This window comes from Corylus avellana, chromosome ca4, assembly GCF_901000735.1.
Source record: "Corylus avellana chromosome ca4, CavTom2PMs-1.0".
In the NCBI taxonomy this organism is placed as follows: domain Eukaryota; kingdom Viridiplantae; phylum Streptophyta; class Magnoliopsida; order Fagales; family Betulaceae; genus Corylus; species Corylus avellana.
This window is the reverse complement of record NC_081544.1, coordinates 33,366,537-33,388,721: the sequence shown is the minus strand read 5'-3', so window position 1 is coordinate 33,388,721 and position 22,185 is coordinate 33,366,537. Positions and strand designations below refer to the sequence as shown.

General features: G+C 34.8%; 2 protein-coding genes across 2 annotated transcripts; both read right to left on the bottom strand.

Annotated features, from left to right (window-relative positions):
- Positions 1–221: 221 nt before the first annotated feature.
- On the bottom strand, positions 222–5,388 carry LOC132178835 (spermidine synthase 1). The gene is made up of 9 exons (XM_059591400.1): positions 4,862–5,388; positions 3,107–3,183; positions 2,890–3,012; positions 2,037–2,141; positions 1,702–1,774; positions 1,542–1,613; positions 1,253–1,448; positions 778–907; positions 222–637 (listed from the first exon to the last, which is right to left on the bottom strand). Exons 1-9 carry the CDS (start codon positions 5,043–5,045, stop codon positions 572–574), a joined length of 1,026 nt encoding a protein of 341 aa, XP_059447383.1. The 5' UTR covers positions 5,046–5,388; the 3' UTR covers positions 222–571.
- An 8,591-nt stretch (positions 5,389–13,979) lies between these two features.
- Positions 13,980–17,196, bottom strand: LOC132177823 (cyclin-D1-1). Its single transcript, XM_059590288.1, has 6 exons — positions 16,780–17,196; positions 16,387–16,473; positions 15,765–15,863; positions 15,471–15,672; positions 15,196–15,326; positions 13,980–15,081 (listed from the first exon to the last, which is right to left on the bottom strand). Exons 1-6 carry the CDS (start codon positions 17,020–17,022, stop codon positions 14,860–14,862), a joined length of 984 nt encoding a protein of 327 aa, XP_059446271.1. The 5' UTR covers positions 17,023–17,196; the 3' UTR covers positions 13,980–14,859.
- Positions 17,197–22,185: the final 4,989 nt, after the last annotated feature.

Sequence of the window (22,185 nt, the reverse complement as noted above, 5' to 3'; positions counted from 1 at the left end):
TTTTTATTTTAATCAAGTGTCTACTTGGTTTAGCTGTTTTCAAATGTGCAGGTTGAAAAAGTAGAAATTTCCAAATGAATTTAATGAAAATGCGAATTTAAAAAAAATGCTGTTATGCATTTAGTAAAGTTGCGAGTACAACTCCTTACATATTCCAGAGTTTCAAACTGTCATCTTTTTTTCAAACGCACTTCCAAATACCATGAAGAAGAGACATTCAATATTGGAATGACAAGATCTATTGCTCAATTTGTAATAACTAAAAGATCTTAACCTCAGAGGATAGTTCAATCGGGAGGGAATCACTTGGCACTGACTAATTCAAATGTTTTCATCCCCCTTTCTTTGTTTTTCACTCTTAAAAGATCTAAGAAAGGATACTAAATTTTCATAACGAAACCTAATCATAAGGAACAGCATTAATTGCTAAATCCATCAATAATCAAACTAAAACTCTCATCCCAATACTAACAACATCAATTTAAACCTCGACTTATTCCATGGCTCACTGCAAGATGGACCAATTCAGTGAAGATGATAATCGATCAGCTCCACAACCTAGAAAGTTTCCTCATTTTGCCTTCGACTCGATCACCTTCTTTGCAAAAGATGGCAAACAGAAAGCTGCTGTATGGATCTGAGAAAAGCAATAAACATATATAAAGAAAATGTTAAATTCAAGTGAATTACAGGAATTAGTGGATGAGATGAGAAGGGGAAAAAAAAAAAAAAAAAAGAAAACCACAGAAGCGGTTGGTAAGAGAAGCAGAATCACACCTCTGAGTTGTAAAATTTCAAGGGTCCTTTGCATTTGTTACTATTTTCATTTGCATCAATTGGATTCACTGGATGCTTGAAATCAACAGGTGGCCCCTCAGTAGAGCACAGCATAAAACCAATCACCCCACTGAAACACAAATTTCAATAAAAGCAACATGAGCATCACATAAGAACTACACAACGCAGAAACAAACCAATAGGCAATAGTAGAGGGCCTGAAGTGCTAAAATGACCATGTCTAGCACTGGATGTAAAAACATTTGAAGACACCACTTATAAAACAATAGGGTGGTCTCCATACTCACAGCTTTCACTCTTTAACCCTGTACTTTTAATAACCTAGCAATTCAGTCTAGTACAAAGAGAAAAACATGTAAACATGTATCCAAACACATAAGATATCTCTTGGGGAGGATTTTGGGAGAAAGTGAGAGTTTGGCAAGGAATATAAAGAAGTTTCAGAAAAGTATACCTTGGGTATGTAGGCACCGTGGTCCATGCATAGTTGACAGAGCCTTTAAATATCTGGCGACAGTTTGCCACAATACCCTCAATGATGTCCATGTGAAGCCATATACTTTCTGCCTGAGTACACACAACTCCCCCTGGACGAAGAGCATTTGCCACTGATTGAAAAAATGGCTTCTCAAAAAGCTCTTGGGCGGGACCTGATCAAATCAAACAGAAAACCTTGTAAATACAAATTACAATTCCCGTGTTCTGAATGAGGAGTAAACGATGTAATTGGGAGACATCCTTACCTACTGGATCAGAAGAATCCACTATAACTGCATCATAAGTTCCTTCAGGTACAGCCTTCAAAAACGCAACTCCTGGACCAGTAAGAAAGAGCCCATTAAAATATCAGTTCACTGACATAAGGAAGGAGAATTAGAAGGAAGAAGAATTAGCTGAACATACCATCTCCGATATGAAGATTCACCCGAGGATCCTCATAGCCAACTGCTATGTCAGGGAAAAACTGTTTGGAAACCTGGAAAAGGTGGAAAAATAAATTTCAAGTGCGGGAGAAGTTTCTCCGTGATTACTAAAGATTCTAAGGGCACACAAGTACAAATCACTTGAACTAATCTAGAGAAGAGATTCAGACAATAAAGATTGTTTTCTTAAGTAAAATTCCTTCCACTATGAACAGAGAATGTCAGAGGAAGTAGAGGCTCAGCCAACTATTTAGAGGTTCTGACCTAATGCTAGTACAAAAGAATGTGATTTTTTTTAATCAATTTGTTACTCACATCGACTACCATCTTATCAATTTCACAAATATCAATCTGCTCAATAGAAGAATGGCGAGAAACTTCTCGCAGAACTCCACCATCTCCACCTCCAATAACCAAAACCTGCAGAAAGAAGATATGATGAGTGAATTGAAAGGCTAGGAAACAACAAGAATACATACACTTATCATGAATAATTAGTTCACTAGTACAATTTAATGTACGACTTCAGCAGCAGCCACAACATGAAAATGGAATTATTTATTCCAATCGGCCTGAACACTTGGAATCTACGAAATATACAAAAAAAGAGAAAAGAACTGTATTTGCAAGTAAAAATGCTTTTCATGTCAAAAAAAAAAAGTAGAAGTGCTTTTCTCTACTTTATTAATGTATTCCTTCCCATTTTCCACCAGCAATAACCATCTGCAATTTTGTCAGGAAAATGACAGGAAAAAAGAGGCCAAGAAAAGATTTTTTAACGTAGGGTAACGGCAATAAGACAAAGACAATCACAGTGGCGCAACTACTAAAAATGCGTCTAATGGACCCTTGTTAGCAGCAAATTGCAATAAGAAAAAACCTCGAGTTATCACCAGTATTGTCAGCCTTCGTTGTTCATGTATAAACAAGTATAAACGACCTTTATATGATGATATTAAATGCACATCCAAATCATGAAATTAAATGCACCCAACATATTATATGATGATGCATCAATCACAAAGGTCATCGAGGTTCCAGCCTTGAAATTAGTCATAATGTTCTAATCGGCAAATGTCGACTGTCATTTGAGTGAAAGCATTGCAAAGTAGACCATTCAATGGAAGCATTTCTAGTAGGTTCTTTAGTTCTAAAAGTGTATAAAGACCTTCTTCGGGTTTGGAATTGAGCAAAGTGGAAGGTGAGTGATCATTTCTTGATATGCGCATTCATCACGTTCGGTAAGCTGAATCACCCCATCCAAAATAAGAACCTTTCCATACGTTGATGACTGAAAAACAGATAGCAAGATCAGAGTTTAATTATAAGGAAGACCAGACAGGTGGAAATAAATATGTTTTTTACAATCCTGGAGAGTTATGTACCTGAAAAACCATGACACTCTGATATTCGGACTTTCCCTGAAATAAGATCTTCTCAACCTTCAAGGAGTGTGCCTCGCCTGCATAATTTTAGACAGCTCGATTCATGATATTTGCATAAAGTCGTATGAATAGTTAAAAAGTATGATTTTGAAGAGCCGATGCCAGAAAAAAAGCCACTATTATTTTAATAATCATATTTGCTCACAATATTTAACAAGGCTTCAACTTCATACACATTACAAATGAAAAAATAACATCAAACATGTACATAAGAAATATATTGGCATGCAAGTCTTGCATCGTTGCTGGACTAAGATCTACCTCCAAACAAATTCACAGATACATTAGAAGATAGACTACAGGGAGTGGCACATGACAGGTTCACTCATCAAACAACCAAAATATGCAAGCCAAACAACTCTCAACCCACAAACATGCACAATCTAGCAATGATTAATAACTACATTCCCGATGGAAATGTTGACCAGAAAATGCTCATCACTATCATTTGTAAACAACAATACAACATATTCACAAAGCAAACAGCAACCCAAGCTTTAAAAAATATCAGAAAATTTATATCTGAACATTAACATACCGGCACAGTGATTCTTTTGATTGGTAACTTATACGCATCCAATGAGTTTTGAATGTGATACCCCAAATTGTCAAAGTTAAGTCACACATCAAGTGGAATGATTCATAACTACGCATTAAGTCACACAATAAATCATTGCACAGTATGGAAATGGTTTATAACTACATTCTCAATGGAAATGTGGTGACAAGAAAATGCTCATCACTATCATTTATAAACAACAATACGACATATTCACATAGTAAACAACAACCCAAGCTTGAAAAAAAAAAGAGAGATAAAAGAAAATTTACATCTAAATATAAACATACACAACACGTTGATTTTTTTATTGCTAATCTGTACACATTCAATGAATTTTGAATGTGATATCCCAGATTGTGAAAGTTAAGTCACACTTTAAGTAGAACAATTATGGAGGCATGCATGTGTCAAGATCCACATTAGTTGTGTGCTAGATGAAAGTGGACTATATAACTGACTCTAGGGAGTTACAATTGTAATTTTAACTAGTCCTTTTTTGGTATAATGCTAATGCTTTCCTGGGTCTTGACATTAAACACATATTCTCACCCTGCACCAGTTCTTATGGGGGTGAAGAGATGCGATTCGAGCTGCAGCTCATTGGCCACGCCCCATAGATACAAAATTCTAGACAAAAAAGAACTTAACGATACTGAAACAAAATGCATAAAACTAATCAACCGCTTGAAACAATAAGTTATTATTTCAAGTAGAACAGAGCAATATCCTTCGAGAAAACAAGTATAAATACGAGTACGAAACAAATACTAAAACTATGTACACATTCTACAATCACACGTTAAAGTCAAAACAAAAACTCTGAGCAGGATTTAGCAGAAAAGTTACACAAATCCATCGAACTAGGCCTAAAGCCTACTGTAACACACATTCTCCGACTACTAACCATACATATAACAACACAGGCATAAACCCCATAAGCAACAGTACATCAAACCCAATACGAAACCAATAAATGCACTGTTTGGTTGCGAAGAATCACGAAAATAAAATGAGATTTAAAAAATAAATAAAATAAAATCATTTCATTTCCCGCAGTTTCACAACAACCAAACACATATCTAACAAGAAACAAAGATGGGCTTCAAGGAAAAAGGAAATGGAGAGAGACCCACCTGGCCACATTGGGCTAATCTCAGAGAACCACCCAGGAATCACAGTGGATATACAATCAGGCTGCTCTTTATTCCCCTCCAGCTCCATGGACACAGCGGACGCAGATACCCCATTTTCTGCCTCTTCCTCTCTCGGCCTCTTCACAGGCAAATCGGTGGCCCCGGGAACACCCTCTTCGGCCATGGCTTCCTCTCTCTCTCTCTCTCTCTCTCTCTCGCTAAAACCCCAAACACGGCCTATGAGGACTAACCGCTTTGTACTGAAGAGAGAGGCCACACAATCTTGGTTTTGCTTCCCCTTTATATAAATAAATAAAGCGCAAAAAAGAAAAGAAAAGAAAAAAAAAAAAAAAAAAAAAAAAAAAAAAGTCGTGCAGAAAGAATCCGCTTAGGACGGACGCTGACGGTGTGTTGTTGTTCGTGGCTTTTCCCTGTGTGACACGAATAATATATATTTATTACCAAACAACATTACCAATGTTCGTTCTCTTCAAGTACAATAGAAAATCATAGGGCTCTCAATTAGGGTTTTCCTGCCCAATTGTTTTTGTCAGGTCAACAAAAGGCCAAGCTTCAGAATATCTATCCATGTTTGGTGGGTTTTTGTGCATTATTGGCCTTCTTTTTCACTCGGTTTCACTCCACTGCCCTCCCTTTTACCTTTCGGTGAAAGTCGTACCATTGCTTTCACACTATACTCCTTTTTTTTGTTCGAGTGTTTCACACTAAACTTCTGCATTGACCCAGAATCCAATTTGAACTTGATTGTCTTTGCTTTTCACAAATTCTATTTTTGAAATTGAAAACTCAAAGATTAAACTAAAAACTAAGTATGATTTTTCCTATAGAACATAGGGAATTTGATGAATAGTCTTTTCCAACACACATTTATGTAAGCTTCTAAAAATACTCAAGATCAGCCGATGTAACACGAGTGTGAGATGTAACATAATTAATTAAAAAAAAAGTTTTATAGAACGAAGTTAATTAAGGTTGTGTATGTCTCATGTTAAACACAGCATGGCATGTTATGTTATAGAATATGAAGAGTCAAGATTAGAAGCTATTATTTGTTAAAACAAACCCACCGAAAGCTTATGAAATAACAAAAGACACAGAAGGAAGAACAAGTGTGAACTTAAAAACAGGAAATCATGAAAAGATTGTGTGTGTGGTTGTATGCTTCCTGTGTTATAACCTCTCATGGGTTTTATTTAGAGAGTTGTTCGTAAGAGTAGGGACAAGCGTGCTTAGAGCCATCACAACCCAAACTTTCAACGTGAAAAAAGGTTGCCAATATTTACATAACAACTCCTCGACCAAAATATAAAACATAATTAAATAAGTTTCATGTCAAATAACTAACACAGTGTCTCATTTACAAAGTAATGTGAACATGATTTTTTTTTTTTTTTTTTAATTGGGGTGAGGGTGTGAATTGAGAAATGTTAGATGTTCTTCTAGTGTTCTCATGTTGTGTTCTCATGTTGTCCTCCCAACTGTGATGTGCCTTTTAAAATCACCAATAGATTAAAATTCAATAATGATAATCTCAAATTCAACGATAATTTTAAAAATCACATCACAGTTGGGAGAACACCAAAAGAACACTAGAAGAACACCTAGCATTTTCCAATTTAAATTAGAATATATATATATATATATATATATATGTGTGTGTGTGTGTGTGTGTGGAATCAATATATTTTCAAAACATTAGGGCTTTTAAAAAAAAAATTCAAACAAATCAAAAATACTAAAAATTGGCCCAAATTAATTAAAATATCGTTTAAAATAGGTCGTAATAGAAACTCAAAGAAGGCCAGAGACTAAAATATACCTATTACCTAAAATGTACGTAACAAATAATAACCGTATTTAATAACCGCACAGATGCGGTTAGTAAAACCTATTTGCTTTTATGAGTGATTAGTAATAATAATGTAGGTACGGGCAGATAATTGATGATATCTTCACAGTCCTTCATGGATTTCGTAAGTGAACGGCAGAACATGTCAAGAGAGGAGCCAACGGTGTTGCACATAATTTGGCTAAATATGTTACTCATGAAAAAGTACTACAAAAAATCTGGATGGAAGAGATCCCTCGTAACATTTTTAGCATTGTAATATCATAGCTAAAAAGCTCTTTCTATTTATAGCATTTTGTTCTAGATAATTTTTCAATATAGAAGAAGAAATTTCTCTCCAAAAAAAAGTGATAATAACGTAGGTGCATGTTTACATCCTTTTGAAATACGTGTTTATAATACATATAAGGAAAAACTTAATTTATAATGAATTTAAAACTCAGTTTATTTGATGATCGTTGAGTTAATTAGCTTATCACTTATGATATGATCCACAATAAACTATTATAACTTTTTTATATCAAGGAAATAAAGTAGGGAGAAGTTCGGTTTTTTTTTTTTTCGAGGACATAAGTTATAACTAATTCCGGGCATGTACGGTTCTACTGTTTCACATACCAAATAAAATAATTACTGGTATAAATCGTTTTCGTGGCCCCAGACTCTTACCTAAAAGCAAGGTTTCTTGTAACATTCATCAGAAATGATTAACTTGTTTATTATATGATCTAAGAAATATTAATATTTTTATTAAAGTGATAAAGTGAAATGCTAATCTTACGGTTCCCATAATAAATTATTAATTTTTTCTTGTCAAATTATGCTGTTGGAATGGCCCATCCTTTTATTTTAAGTAATCAGATATTTTAACCTCTTTTAATATAATTAAATCAAAGATCTTACTTTTTTATGCGATAATAATTAATAATTAATATAGATATTGTTTGTTTTTTTATTCTGGTCGTTTTTTGAAGCGCGCACGATTAAGCACAACGCACCAAAGGGCTAACTTTTAAAATGCTAGCCCAAGATCGGCCCGGACCACTTTGGAAGCCCAGGCCGAATGCTGGAGCGCTGTGGTTCGTGGGTGTTCGCCAGCCCAACTTGGCCCAATTTGAGTAGAATGCAGTGAGTGAGGCGAAGTTATTGGAGCTTTCATGGACTGAGCCAATGTTAGTGCTGGTGTAGAATTAGGCCTCATAGGTTGAGCAGTTCATTAGACCTCCAGACACTCGGATATATATTAAGCCCAAAATTAATCAAAGCTATTTTTGGTGGGCTGGGAATATGATTACCATAACAAAGCAGACTTTTTTTTTTTACATGTCTGCACAAGAGGGGGAGGGGGATTCGAACTAGTGACCTCCGCTTCATTAGGCGTGGTCCCAGCCGATTGAGCTCCCTCTTGGGGACAAACCAGACTATGTTTGTTTCAACATAAATGTTTTTTGTCAAAAAATATTTTCAACGAAATCATTTTTTTTTTCTTCTTTGAAAATGCTTTTTGGTGTTTGGCTCGTATGGACAATCATCGATAGTGAAAAACAGCCAACAACTTTTGGCGACTGGCAGGTGATAGTTCCCAAAAAACTCGTGCGGCCAGCCTTCGACAACAGTGAAGAATGGACGGAGAGAGAGAGAGAGAGAGAGTGTGTGTGTGTGCGCAACAAGAAGGCTTATGGTTTTTAAAAAAAGATTTTTCAAGTTTTCATAGTCAACTGAAAATGTTTTTTGATTTGACCACGATTTTGAAAAAACGCTTTTTAAAAAACATTTTACATTGGCACAAACAGAAAATAAAGCTTGGTAAATTTGCTCTGAATCATTGTAGGGGTTTAACATGATCTATTGTGAAGATAAACGCAAGAAAGTTTGAAATTCTAACTTTAAATGCTATCAACAAATCATCAATAAACTCGTTTGTTTTAAGTTTGCTCCGGTTTATCTTCAATCTAATCTTTTGAGTTGTTGAGGTTGTTGTTGACGAAGATAAATCATTTTATGGTCTAAATTTTGTTTCATTGTATTTAACCATGTATAAGGTGTCACGTTATTTAAAAGTCTTAAATGACGTGACATCAAATTTATCACTATTAAATACGTAAAATGGAGAGGATCCTATATAATCTGTGGGGCCATGGGGTTGCATAACCTGGATATCAAAGTGCTTAAAGCCCAAAAGATATTATGCCTTCACCTTCTTTCCGATAAATTTCAGATAATCCTTGAGGGAGACAATCCCTTAAAGAAAAGAATAGATAGTACCAATTAGGCGAAGTGCCTTTACATAAATTGCAAAAGCTGAGTGTAAAGGGTGTGCCAAGCATTTCTAAAGCAAAGTGAACAGTATTTAGCATTCATAGGTTAAAATGTGAGGATTCTTCACCATCTTTTACTTCGTATATACAATGAGTTGGAAGCAATATGGTGAGAGTAATCATGCATGTCCATATATTATATATTTTTCACTGGTTGAGTAACTAACACAAAAGAGATCATGGACGTGTTTGGTGTTATTTTCCTACATATTTATTGTCTGTTTTATTTTTATTAAAAAAAAAGTTATAATTGGATATGCTAAAATATTAATTAAATGATTAAATTTACATATTCAAATCAACTTAAACTTTTGGGATAATGGGTGATTTAATAGAATCTGTGAGATTCACGTCTGGGTTCTATAGATTCAATGGTGAATTTACGCATCTCTTATATGGAAATAGACAAGAGAGATTCACATATGGGTTCTACAAATTCAATGATGAATTTATGTATCTCTTGTACGGAGATGAACAAAAGATGAGCAAAAGATAGAAACGAAACATTTCTTAACACAAAAAGGTGTTGTTTATTAATTGAAGTACTTTTAATTCCTTGTAGTACAGAATATGGTAATCTCTATGTGGTTGAGAAATGCATGCACTAGCTAGAATGAATTCTTTATATGCGTATATATACTTTGAGAAAGTCTAGGGGAAGAAGATATACTAGCTAGTACTAGATAGTAAGCCAAAATGTTGCCAAAAAAAAAGAAAAAAGAAAAAAGAAACATAATGCATGTGGACGATTTGATTTTCTTTTTTCAAAGTGTGGATTGGTACTAGAAAGTTGTGTTTTAATTATCAGATAAAGCAAAGTGTTGAAAGGTTTCCTTTCCCTTTTTCTTTTTTTCTAATTTAGCCTTTGATAGAAGGACGACTAATAAAAGGTAAATTTTTCTCTATTAAAAACACACCTCCCTCCACAATCTGTCTTAATCAAATTGTACTTTCCTCATCCTGTATTTCCTTCCTACTTCTTAAAATGCAGTTTGGTTACTAGAGCTTAGCTAGGCTTTCGGCTAAACAGCCACCTCTTTCCGCAATTAATCCCACCTTTTGTTTTATTTCACCTTCATAAAATGAGGCTGCTTTTTTCTCATTTTTCTCATTTTCTTTTGTCCTTTACATGCAAATGAGGCATGTGTAGCTAAGATCTTTCTAGTTTCTACTGCTTGGTGAATTATATATTACAAGGGAGAAACCATATATGTCTAAGATGGATGAATCAAACAGGAGGAGATGAGATATCATGTGGTTCTTATTTTTGATGATTAAACCGATGACTCTTTTGTCTCCACCTTCCAAATGGAGGTCCAGGCACTATCACAAAGCAAAAAAGAACAGCAAGACATCCACGCTCCCTCGATAGTAGCCACCCCCCATCTTCCTCTTTCAACTACTTTTAATGGCATCCAAAGAGAGCAACGTGAGTTGGAAAAGCCAACATATTCGGGCTACCCCAGCAAAAGATGACCTATTTTTAGTTCCTACTCTACGTACAATATATTCACACGTACAAGGAGTTATAAAAAAAATATATATATACAAATCAATGGCGCATATCCATGATGGATGATCATCAACATATATATATAATTGTATGCATGTAATTAATGAAGAAAGCCACAAAAGAAAATTGTATTAATATTGAATGTCATGATGCATGTGAGCAAAAATTAACCATACATATATGTGTAGGCATATGAATATATATATTAAAGAGACAATGTATAAATATTGAGGTGTATATATAAATAAAAACGGGGGTAGAGATATAAGATCCAAAATTTCTTTAGCAAAATGCTTTTCCTTTTGCTTTTTTCTTGAGGGTGTAGAAAAATGACATGGGATAGGGACATTGAGTACCCCATGGACTTGAGAATGGTGGTGTCTTGCATTCAGCATAAAATCACAAACCATATCTGAGGATTCAGCATCATTCTAGCTTTTGAAGCCTTTAGTCCAAGGGGCCTATGGACCTTTTTGAGCAACCCCACGAGCATGGTTTTACAACCTAAAATCATCTTTAAAAGCTGAATGCTCGGGGTCCTCTATCTTTGTCATGCCCGTCTAAAGTTGCAAAATTCCCCATTAAAAAGTTCGGGTAAAGAGCTATATTCTGCTCCCCCTACACACTTTAAACCCTGTCTTTTCATTGGGAGGGGAATAAGAATTTTTGGCTTTGGGCTTATACTTAGGATTCCTCACTTTCAGAAACCATTTTGTTTACAGAAAACAACGTGTGTGGCCACATCTTTTTCTTTTTTTAATCCTACCATCAATTACACTTAATTTCCTCCCAAATATATATTTAGCATTCATTCCTATTTGCACTCCTAACCATTCACTACAACTCCTTCCTACGAACTATCATTTTGGACCGTTAAAAGTTGACAGATCGAATCCGCCACAAGTCGGCCTTCCTCTCAAATTAATTACCGGCCACCACATTTATAACTTGTTTTTTACACATCTAACAGCCCAATTTGATTTGTATTAGGATTCTTTCCATTTCAAATGAATTTGATGATATCCAGTTAATTATAGTGGACAAGTATTTTTGTCTCCTCAACAGGTGAAAAGACAAAAATATCTCTCAATTATAACTAATTTGATATTATTCAGTTCATTTGAAATTGAGAGGATGTTGTTAATTCCATTTGATTAAGGGTGCAACAATGACTGTGTGTGGGGAAAATGTTTTTCTTTTTTTCATATGGTAATAATCCAAGGAAGTGTAAAGGTACTACGGGGCCTGCATTTCCATATATATATCTTCCCACTGAGCTTTAAAAAACAAAAAGTAACCGTTGGCCGTTGGTCCTTGTTATTTTTTGACAATTGCAGGTCATCTTGTAATTGGTGAGAGCTATGTTTTCACTGGCGCGCAGTCGCTAGCTGTTACGGTCCTTATTGTGTATGCATTGCCATAATAGGTGAATTATAGTTACAAAGTAATTAATTAATCATTAACAGCACAGACTCCGATAATAAATAGTATTATATATCCTTCATGATAGGGGATAATGGTGGGAACCAGTTGCTGACAAAATCCAAAGCTCTCATAGGTTCCACCTTTTCGTATCCAATGAGATGGCATAACGTCACTACTCACTAGCTAGCAACACCTCCCCAATTTGCAGATTAAAAAGCCAGTGTGTTAAAGTTACTCTCAAAGGGTTAAACATTTGTAAATTAATATTCTCTAATAAGCATTATAAATTGAGTTCATTAATTAAATTATATGATAATAAAAGTACAATTAAAAATAAATCATGTTGTAGGTATTGGCAACACATCCTACCAACTTGGATTAAATGTTGCACGCACGCATACGTAGGTAGGAGAAGTGGGAAATATTGTAATGGGGAAAGATAGGGTGAGGTAAAGAGTAGAGTGATTGCATTCCACGAATGTCCCATTGTGTGTCCCATTCATATTATTTTAATCAAATCTAGCTATTTTATGGAGCTTTAATTTGTCATTTTATCAAGCACGAGGTGGGCTATATATTAGGATTTGATTTATAATTTATCATTAATGTTGATGACAAAACAGATCCATGTTTTGTTTAATGGTGAGACCTTTTTGATGGGGAAGATGGGTGGGCCATGATTTCTCATGTTAATCCAAAGCTTCATGGCTCCCACCGAGGAAACGCCACGTTACATTTAACTGATCATTAATTGATATTTGGGCTGTGACCTTTATAATTATGGATTCATGATATTAAATTACCTAGTGGTTTTGACACGGTGGATTATGGGATCCACATTGTTGGAAGAAGCTAAAAGCTCTTTAGATAGTGATAGCCAAATAAAGTTGGCTAATGTGTCCGAAATCGATCCGATGAGGATTTTGATTTTAAGTGAAATAAAGGTAATATTAATTTGAAAAAGTTTGAAATCTAATCTAAAAAGAAAACATCTATTTATATCAATATATAGGGGGGTCTATCATTAATAATAGAAAGCAACCATCCAAGAGAAATAGCAGGAACATGTACCGACCCGAAATTGTCATCATGTTACTATTTCTCATGAATGTGGTCCATCGAAGCAGTGACATAATTTTGATGGGCATGGATGAGGTGATATGGAGATGTGAAGGAGGGATGCTCGGCCAGTCGGCCACCTGTGCTACATGTTACACATGGAGGCGATAAGATTGCATGAAAAAATGCCTAAAAATGCATGGTTACCTCTTTACGCGCCATACGATGGGCCATTGTGCTATGTTACTACATGCAAAAATAATGTACCCTATGTCGGGGATCTGGGGGCTAAATGACAACTTCTTTGCTGGGCTTTTGCCATTTGTAGATTTCCTTCCAACTGTAATATAAATAAAACATTTTAATGCCTTCACTTTTTACCCAAATTATCATTTGTGCCCACCTTCATTGTTCTTCACCATTACATTAATTACCTAGCACGTCGCTCAATATACATGAAAAGATAATAAAGTATGTGATATTAGTACCAAAGCTTTCTTTCCATTTAAAAAGCCCTTCTTAATTTTCAGCTTTAAAAATAATAATAATAATAATGAAACAAGTTGGGAGAAACGTTACAATAATTTTGCTGTTTAAATGTCTATTAAAGGATCCCTGAAGACTGTAGCTAGAGTTAAATGGGTGTGATTGTGAGAGTCTCTGACATCTGGGGCAAATTATAGAACACAAACAGCCATGAATAGGTCACGAGAGGTACCGACTAGGAAGGAGTCATAGTCACTGAAAGAGCCATCTTTATTGCTAGCTAGCGGGGCCATCCAGTCTATTCTCTTCACTCAACTACCTCACAAAAATCCAGAGTGATTCTCAAAAAGTTCTTAGACACAGTAATAAAAACAAATGGCAAAGCTACAAAGTTTCCATTGTCAATCACGTGCAATGCACAGATAGAGAGAGAGAGAGAGAGAGAGGTGAAAGAAATCTATAAGATTATTATATTGATGAATCAAATACAGCAAGCATGAAAGGCCCCAAAGACCTTTGTATATTTGTTAGGCCAAACGTAGGCCATGAAAAGAGGTTTGGTTTGGCCTCTCCAAAAACAAATTAAAAAATTCACATAAACAAAACGTATACACACGCATAGCCGCCAACACACGTGTGAACATCACTCTCAAGGAGCGTTCAGTAAGGTTAAGAAAAAAAAAAAGGCAGTTCCCGCCAAAAAAGCACACATACACACGTCCGTGTGTCACACAACCAAAGCGTGTGCACACGTACACCACTCAAAAAAGTCTATGAGAGAAAAAAAAAACGAACCCCATCTTATTCCCTTCCCTATCATCAAAAGAGTGAGCAGTAAGAAGCAATGATGGAGGGTAGCTCAGAAGCTTGACTTTTATATATCCCATAAACAGCCCAAACTTCAAACTTCAAACTTCAATCCCTTCATTTTTGCCAATCCTTTTGATTTCCTCCCAACCCTATGAAAATGGCCCCCACCATCTCCCCCCATTCATTCAATAATCAATGCTGCCTTTGAATTCAACCCCCCGCACTTGTTTCACACTCCATCACTCCCACTATTAAACAAACTCTCTTTCCCTTCCCTTCTCTTCAACAGATCCCCTCTCCCTCGGGAACCTGCAAAGCCATTAATGAATAGCCATGCCCACCAAGAAAAATAATTAATATATCTCCAAACTCATGATCATCACCAAACTCTGATACATACATTATATATACTATAATCTACACCAATCACTCAAGTCAATTTCATCTCTAAACCCCCTCCAAAAACTAATCCGGTTTCTAGACAACTTGGACCACCACTTTCCTTTTCTTTTTCCCTTTACCCGGAGTTTCCTTTGTCATCATCAACTACCCATGGGCAGTTGTTTAATTTCCTCCTTTTATTGGGCGACGACGATGACGATGACGATGACGATGAGTCACTAGACCTCACTCTGGCTCGAATTGTAACTCGAAGCTGTGGCAACGTTTTTGGGGGCTTCCTCCGGCTATTGTCAATCACAAATTCTTGCATCAAACGGTAGCACCCGATGATTTTCTCCTGCAAAAATCGATAAATATATATATATTCGGAATTGGCATATATAAATAATACACTATTTTTGTTTTCAAAAATAAAATAAATCCCAGCCGTAACCCACAATCACATGCTTACTTTGTGTAGTCCATCACACCATGATTCCGCGTGTTCCGGATTGGCAAGAGACAAATTTGGAATTTCACTAGCCGCACAAAGTATGGCTGCAGCAGCAATGCATGATGGCCAATATTCGAGAAAGCTAGCCTCTGTGGACATCGTGAAAAGAAAAAGTAGCCTTTCAATTTCATGTTAAAAAAAAAAAAAAAGAGGCCTTTTTGTTCCTATTTCAATATACTAACACATATACGTACATCTACGTGTATGTATGCATGCATGTGCTCAAATACTACCTTTCATATTAGACAGAATAATTTCTGTCGCCCGTGAAACTAAAAACCCAGCATAGGTTCCCGCCGAATCAATCTTGCATGCAAAGTAAGCGATGAAGCTGAACGGCGTAATCGATCGTAGCCTCCAATCCAGAACACTAAGCACAAGGAGCTCCATCCTACGAATCGTTCTGGGTTCAAAGATATATTTGGCCCCTTCCACCTATGATGCATTAAATACGTACAATATGTGAAAACGAGCCTAATTGAACAAAGTCGTCGCAGAGTCTACAAAAATGAGTTAAATTTAATTACCTGAAGACCCAATAGAGAAGGAACCAGAGGTTCCTCCATCTTAGCAGCTAACGATAAACAAGCAACAGATAATAGTTGCATTGGCCACCCATTCGTTTGCTGGAAAGAACATAAAAAAAATTAATTAAAATAAAAAGACGATATTCATAATTATTATAAGGTTTAAGATTCCCGTGCTTTGTGGAAGCAACGCGAATGCTCACACGTGCTGGGACAAGAATACGTCAAAAAACAAAGTTTATAAAGGCATGATAAGCAGCAAAGCGTACTTTATACTGTAGGTATCCCAAAGTCAAGCGAAATAATGATAATGAATTAAGTAAATGGTCCGACTTTTCATAATTAGCGAAAAAGACTGGACCATAATCTTTTAACCCCGACTGAAAAGAAAAGAGAGTACGTACACCTCTACTGTACAAAAACACTATCCACTTATTAGCACGAGTAGACACTCTATTAACTCGAGGTACGTACTCAGCTACTTTTTCACGCTTGAAAAGTCAAACAAAATTACTTCTATCACCTCAGAATAGTCAAAGAATAGTTATCACCGGAATATACTTAGTAAAACGTGGGATAAAACGCACTGTATTTGGCTTGACGTTAACGGGGGCTAGCTTACCGGTAAACGGCGAGAATACAGGAACCGATCCAAATAGTTGACGGAGAGATACGCCGTCAATGGCTGAAAACGATGATAAGCTTGAACCTGTAAGACCCAAACCACGTAACCTATTTCATAAATAATGATGGTAATAATAATAGTAATATTAAATGTTATTATGACAGGAATAGGAAGAAAAAAAAAAAAAAGGATTTCAACGGCGCGCAGGTGAATCGCACACCCGGCGTATCTTAGCAGAACCGGAGGGACGCTAAAGTGCCCGTATCGGATGGCGGCTCTGAGATGATAGACTCAGATCTAACCATCCGGTCCAAAGACGTAACGAACTTTCTCCGGTGGCATTACGGTAAAATCCAACAACTTTATGTCGGATAATTCAAAGTGCCGTACCTTGAGAATCCATGCAACAGATTCTTCTCTGGCGGAGGCGTCGAGGGACTGAGAGCGAAACCGAGCGAGGTAATCGACGCCAGGCACAAAGTGCCTCTCGTCTTCGATGAACTCGGCAATCGATTCATCGACACACGGTCCGGAATCGATGTCCGACGAGCACTCCAGCGACTCTCCCGACAGGATTTCGGAGCCTTCGCCGCAGAGTAAGTCCGAGAAGCGGTCCGAGTACGAGTCCGACATGATCGCCAATCGCGCCTTCTCATTCTCTTCCCATCTTTCACTGACTCGCCCCTGTAAATCGCCGGAGAGAAGTCACCGGAATGTATCGCTGTGTGTGTGAGTGTGAGAGGGAGACTGAGTAAGAGAGAGAGAGAGAGAGAGATGAGGGCGAGAGTGGTTTTGATTTTTGGTTGAGAGCACAATCTCTTTCTTCGGATATATAAATATGAGAAACTGTAATTTTATTTTTCTTTTTTCTTTTTCTTAAACTTTTATTTGCTGTAGCGTGTAGCCTGTAAACCAGTAACCGTGAAAAAGCCTAAAAGGAAAACAGAAATTGCGGGGGATTTTTTAATTTTCTATTTTGGGACGTAAATGTTCTGTGCGACTTTTGGTTACTCGCTTCGATGCTCAGAGTGATGCCTGCCGATGTTCTCTTGAATTTACCCGTAGAGAACCTTGGTTAACTTACCGCCTGATGTCCTAATGCCACATGGCATTATCCCGTGTTGGGTCATTTTATATCCAACCTGATATATCGTGGACTGTGGACATATATTGGCTCCCCGTGAGATTTTCGTGCAAAAACATACCCAAAAAAGTATTATAATCTTTTAAATTATACTAAATTTAAAAGATGTTACAAGGAGTTTGTTAATAAATATGATAAAATTAATATGAAATAGACCTTATAAAACTTCTTTCACATTAATTGCCAAATTTGCCATTTTGAGGAACTTCTTTATATTTATTACTTGTACAGTGCGCTAAGGTGTTTCTAGATTGTGATTATTTATTTATTTATTTATTAGTCAACAGCTAGGGATTAGATTTAATGTGACGATGTTAATTGTATAAATTGTAAGCGGCTCATCTTTCCACTTTTGAATCGCTATTTTCCATGGGAAAGAGGAATACACTGAGCGGTGGCCCAAGCTTTCCCGCTAAATTTGGTGGTTTTTATATGCTTATGGGTAGCAGTCTGCATCCATATCTTCAGGGATCTTAGCTAAAGTTGTTGGGCTGGGATTAACAGTGTATTAAGCCTTCAATTTGTGGCCGTACACGTGTATGGATGAATCTCGGATGTCTTGTAGATAGGGCAGCTCCTTGGAACTAGTCCAGCGAGACCTACTAATGAATATCTTTCTTTTCTTTTTCTTTTTCTTTTTCTTTTTTTTTTTTTCTTTTTCATTGAATAGGAAGAAAGGAGTGATAATGATGGCATATCTTTTTGAGGTATCAAGGTATGGAAACACAAACACGTACAGATATTGGACATTAACGATGATGACGACAATAAAACTTTAATGATGTCAAAATCTTTTCTCTGGTATAATTATTTTGCTCAATTCAATCGAGGGTTGTATGGCATCATATCAAAATGTGATCCACAAATTTGCCCCAATTAGGATTTGGGCACCCAAAGAAAAAGAGGAGGTTAACTTAGGAAGCTTCCATTGAGCTACAAATAAGGTGGTAGGTAGGAATTAATAAAGATCTCTAATAATTTTGTTGTCCCAATTATTTTTTAGCAATTTTAGTAATAAATATAAAAAAAAATTCTTATAAGGTTAGAACATGTCTCAAACAACCAACTTCCCGAATCCCTTCACATACCGGTAGAGACGGATTTAGGGGAGACCGATAGTGATCCTGGTCCCCTCCAAATTACAAGAAAAAAAAAATTTAAGGCAAAAAAAAAAAGAAGTTATCGTAAAAAAATAATAATTTAAAGTATTTTTTTATCAATTGGTCCTTCCCCACATTTTTTTTGCTCTGAATCCCCTCAAATTCAAAGCTGGTTTCGTCCCTCCTGATACCGGATTTGGATTCCTGTAATGTGTAGTGGTTTAGTAAAAAAAAAAAAATCTAAGCCCATAGTACGATGGAATAATTTAATTGCCCAATGAAAATCTTGGAAATTTGAATTCATTTTTTACTTTAGATTATTAAAATATTAATTAGATGATAAATTTATCATTTTTTTTTTATCAACTAAAGCTTATGATTTAATTACAAATTTAACATAGTATTAAAATACATGTCCTAAATTTAAACTCTAACGCTATAATTTATTATTTTATTTAAATTAAACATTCTGCAAGAATTTGTAATATGCTACCATTCAACTTGAATTTTCTTTCTTAACATTTCTGTATTGGGTCTTTTGGAAGATGGAATGGGTGACCTAGCTATCATCAAATTGTCAAACTACCACCCCATTTTGTCAATGTCTCCCAAACTATTAAATAGTGTCAATGTCTCACTTCAACTACCAAAAAATGTCACTCTTTCTCCAATGAAAAAATACCTTCATAAAATTTTAAAATTTTTTAAAATAATATTAAAAAAAAAATTCTTTAAAAAAAAATGAAAAACCAAGGGTTAGTAGTTTTTTTTTTTTTTTCCTTTTTCTATCTTTTTTTTTTAATTTATAAAATATATTTTTCTCTCATTAAAAAAATTATGATTATTTTTATCTTTTTACTAGCACTAGAGTCTATATTAATATATATTTTTTATATTTAAAAAGATATTAACACAAATAATAATTTGAATAAACATTAATGATAAAATGGTAATTTGATTGGTACGTGTATTTATATTTTTTATTTCGAGGTTTAATCAAGAGACAAGTGACATCTGATGGGAGATGGAACAGAATATGGGGTCTTAGCTGCATTAATAGGGTTGAATTTGAGTGAGGATGAGTCACATCAATTGCCACCTGATGTAGATAATAAATCAGCCAATTTACTTATTATAAAAGGGTCAATTAAAGCGGTTTCCATTAAAAAGTCATTTTATATTTTGTGAATTGATGAAAGTAATCACTATTAAAACTTTCTAACTTTTGGTGGAGCATGGACTTGCCTTACCATATTAAACTCATAAAAGATGTTCATATTTTTATGAAATGACAAATAATAGCTCTCTCTCTCTCTCTCTCTCTCTCATGGACACGATTTCTCCTTAAAGTTGCATATAATATGTGAAATGGTAAAAAGTTAAGTACCACCCCTTATCTATAAAATGATAAAGTTTAGAAAAAAACCCTAATTAGTATTTTTCATTCTTTTTTTTATTCTCCATTTTCAAAATTTCATTATTAAATATGTAAGATCACCTATGTGGATTCTTACAAGTATTACTAAATAGCATTTCTCTAAAATGTATATCATTTTCGTTAGTGGTGAAATTAATAAAATTGCCTTAATATTTTAGAGTAAGCACAAAGTTGTTTTCTAACTCAATCTAATAACTAGAGAAATCGGATTGTCTTTAGTTTAAATGATTTGGAGAGGAGCTGTTTCCTTAAAAATGAGGGGCAACAAGTAAAATGACAATTTTGTTACTATTTTTTAAGGAACCAACTCTTCTCCCGTTCAAATCAATTCATTTGAATTTAAGAGGATCTGGTTCCAACAGCTGAAGCCATATTTATTAAAGTTTTTACTTTTTGTCTTTTATTATAATAAATACATTAACAAATAACTTAAAACATAAAATAATTTTTATCTTTATGTTACACAACAACAGTACTTTTTCAAACAAAAAATACTTTCAAACCCTCAAACTTTTATGAATAAATAGTCTCTTACACCTTACAATAAAATGAGTATTAATTTCCCATTCTTAATTTAAATAGAAAATAATAATAATAATAAAGACCAATTAAAAATACTTCTAAATACAAAGTGGAAAGTGACCTGCTTAACTAACAAATTGTGCACTAGGGGATACTTCCAAAGCTTTCAAAGATAGGATAAAAAGCATATGAAAATGAAAAGAAAAGTTTATATATATTGGCTGCTTTTAAACCATAAATAAATGAAGTCCTCAATCATAGATAGTACGTCCATGTTATATGTTAAATAAATACCATGGTTTTTAATTATGATGCACCAAATCGGCAAATCCCCACTGCAAAGTTGCCTTCAGATACGTTAATGCTATTCCATGTATTTATTTCTTCTTGTTATAATCTTCTTCATGTTTGCAATTTATTGTTATTTAATGTTATCGAATTAACTTTATTCAGTTATTATGTGTTAATACGATCCAGTGAAATTATGATAAGTTGACATCCTATTAATTGGCTAAGAATTCTTATACAAGAGATAATAAAGTAAAAATAAATAATTTTAAACACTTTTTTTTTAAAAATTTTTTTTTTCTAAGAGATATAGATATGCTAATTTTGTTTATATATATTGTTGGAACTGATGGTGGGAGTCTATATGTATGATACGGGGTATTTTGGAGATTTCCTTAATACGTCTGTACAAGTAGAGTTTTTTCTATGTATGATGCAAACCTAAATCGATCAGTAAGAGTAAAAATACAGCCGCCTGTGGTTGCCGAATGACGTTAAATCTGTATTTCAACTCTTTATTTTTTCGATTCTATATTATTCATTAATTATTGTGTACAGTAACTATATATAGTCATTGTCATCCACCATTCAAAATTAAGTAAGAAAAAAAATATTATATTTGATTATAAATTAGTATGAGAACAATTAGCAAACTGCATGAGGTTGTATATAGTCATTGTCATTTGTCATCCACCATTCAAAATTAAGTAAGAAAAAAAATATTATATTTGATGATAAATTAGTCTGAGAACAATTAGCAAACTGCATGAGGTTGTTGGGAGTGCCCCTTAAATGATTACATGGCGATGATTTGACACCTCGACATCCAACATATAGTGGCAGCAGCATGTATATTGGTTCAAGTTGAGGGCTGCTGCTCTATTTTTCCACAGCAATAACAAGACGACAGAGACAGTGGTTCCTCGAAGCTACATTTCTAGTCTTTGCCTTACTCATTAGTCATTAACACGCAATATTTATTATTTTTTTGGAGGGAAGGGGGTATTTTTATAGTATTGGATCTTAGTAGCGATAATTTTTATCACAACCAGTGAATTTGACACAAATTGAAATTAAAATTAATAGGTTAGAGTTGATAAGTATGACCTGTTAATTAAATTGGTTAGGTTATGATTGATATATAGTTTTATACTCATACGTCGACAAGACCTGTGAACCTGAAATAAATCCAACACGAAATTAGAATGTTAAGTTTGAGGGTTTAATTGCTCCGTTTAATCAAATAATTTGGATAATTATATTTTATCTATATAATTTTATATTTATGCTTCAACACGAACCGA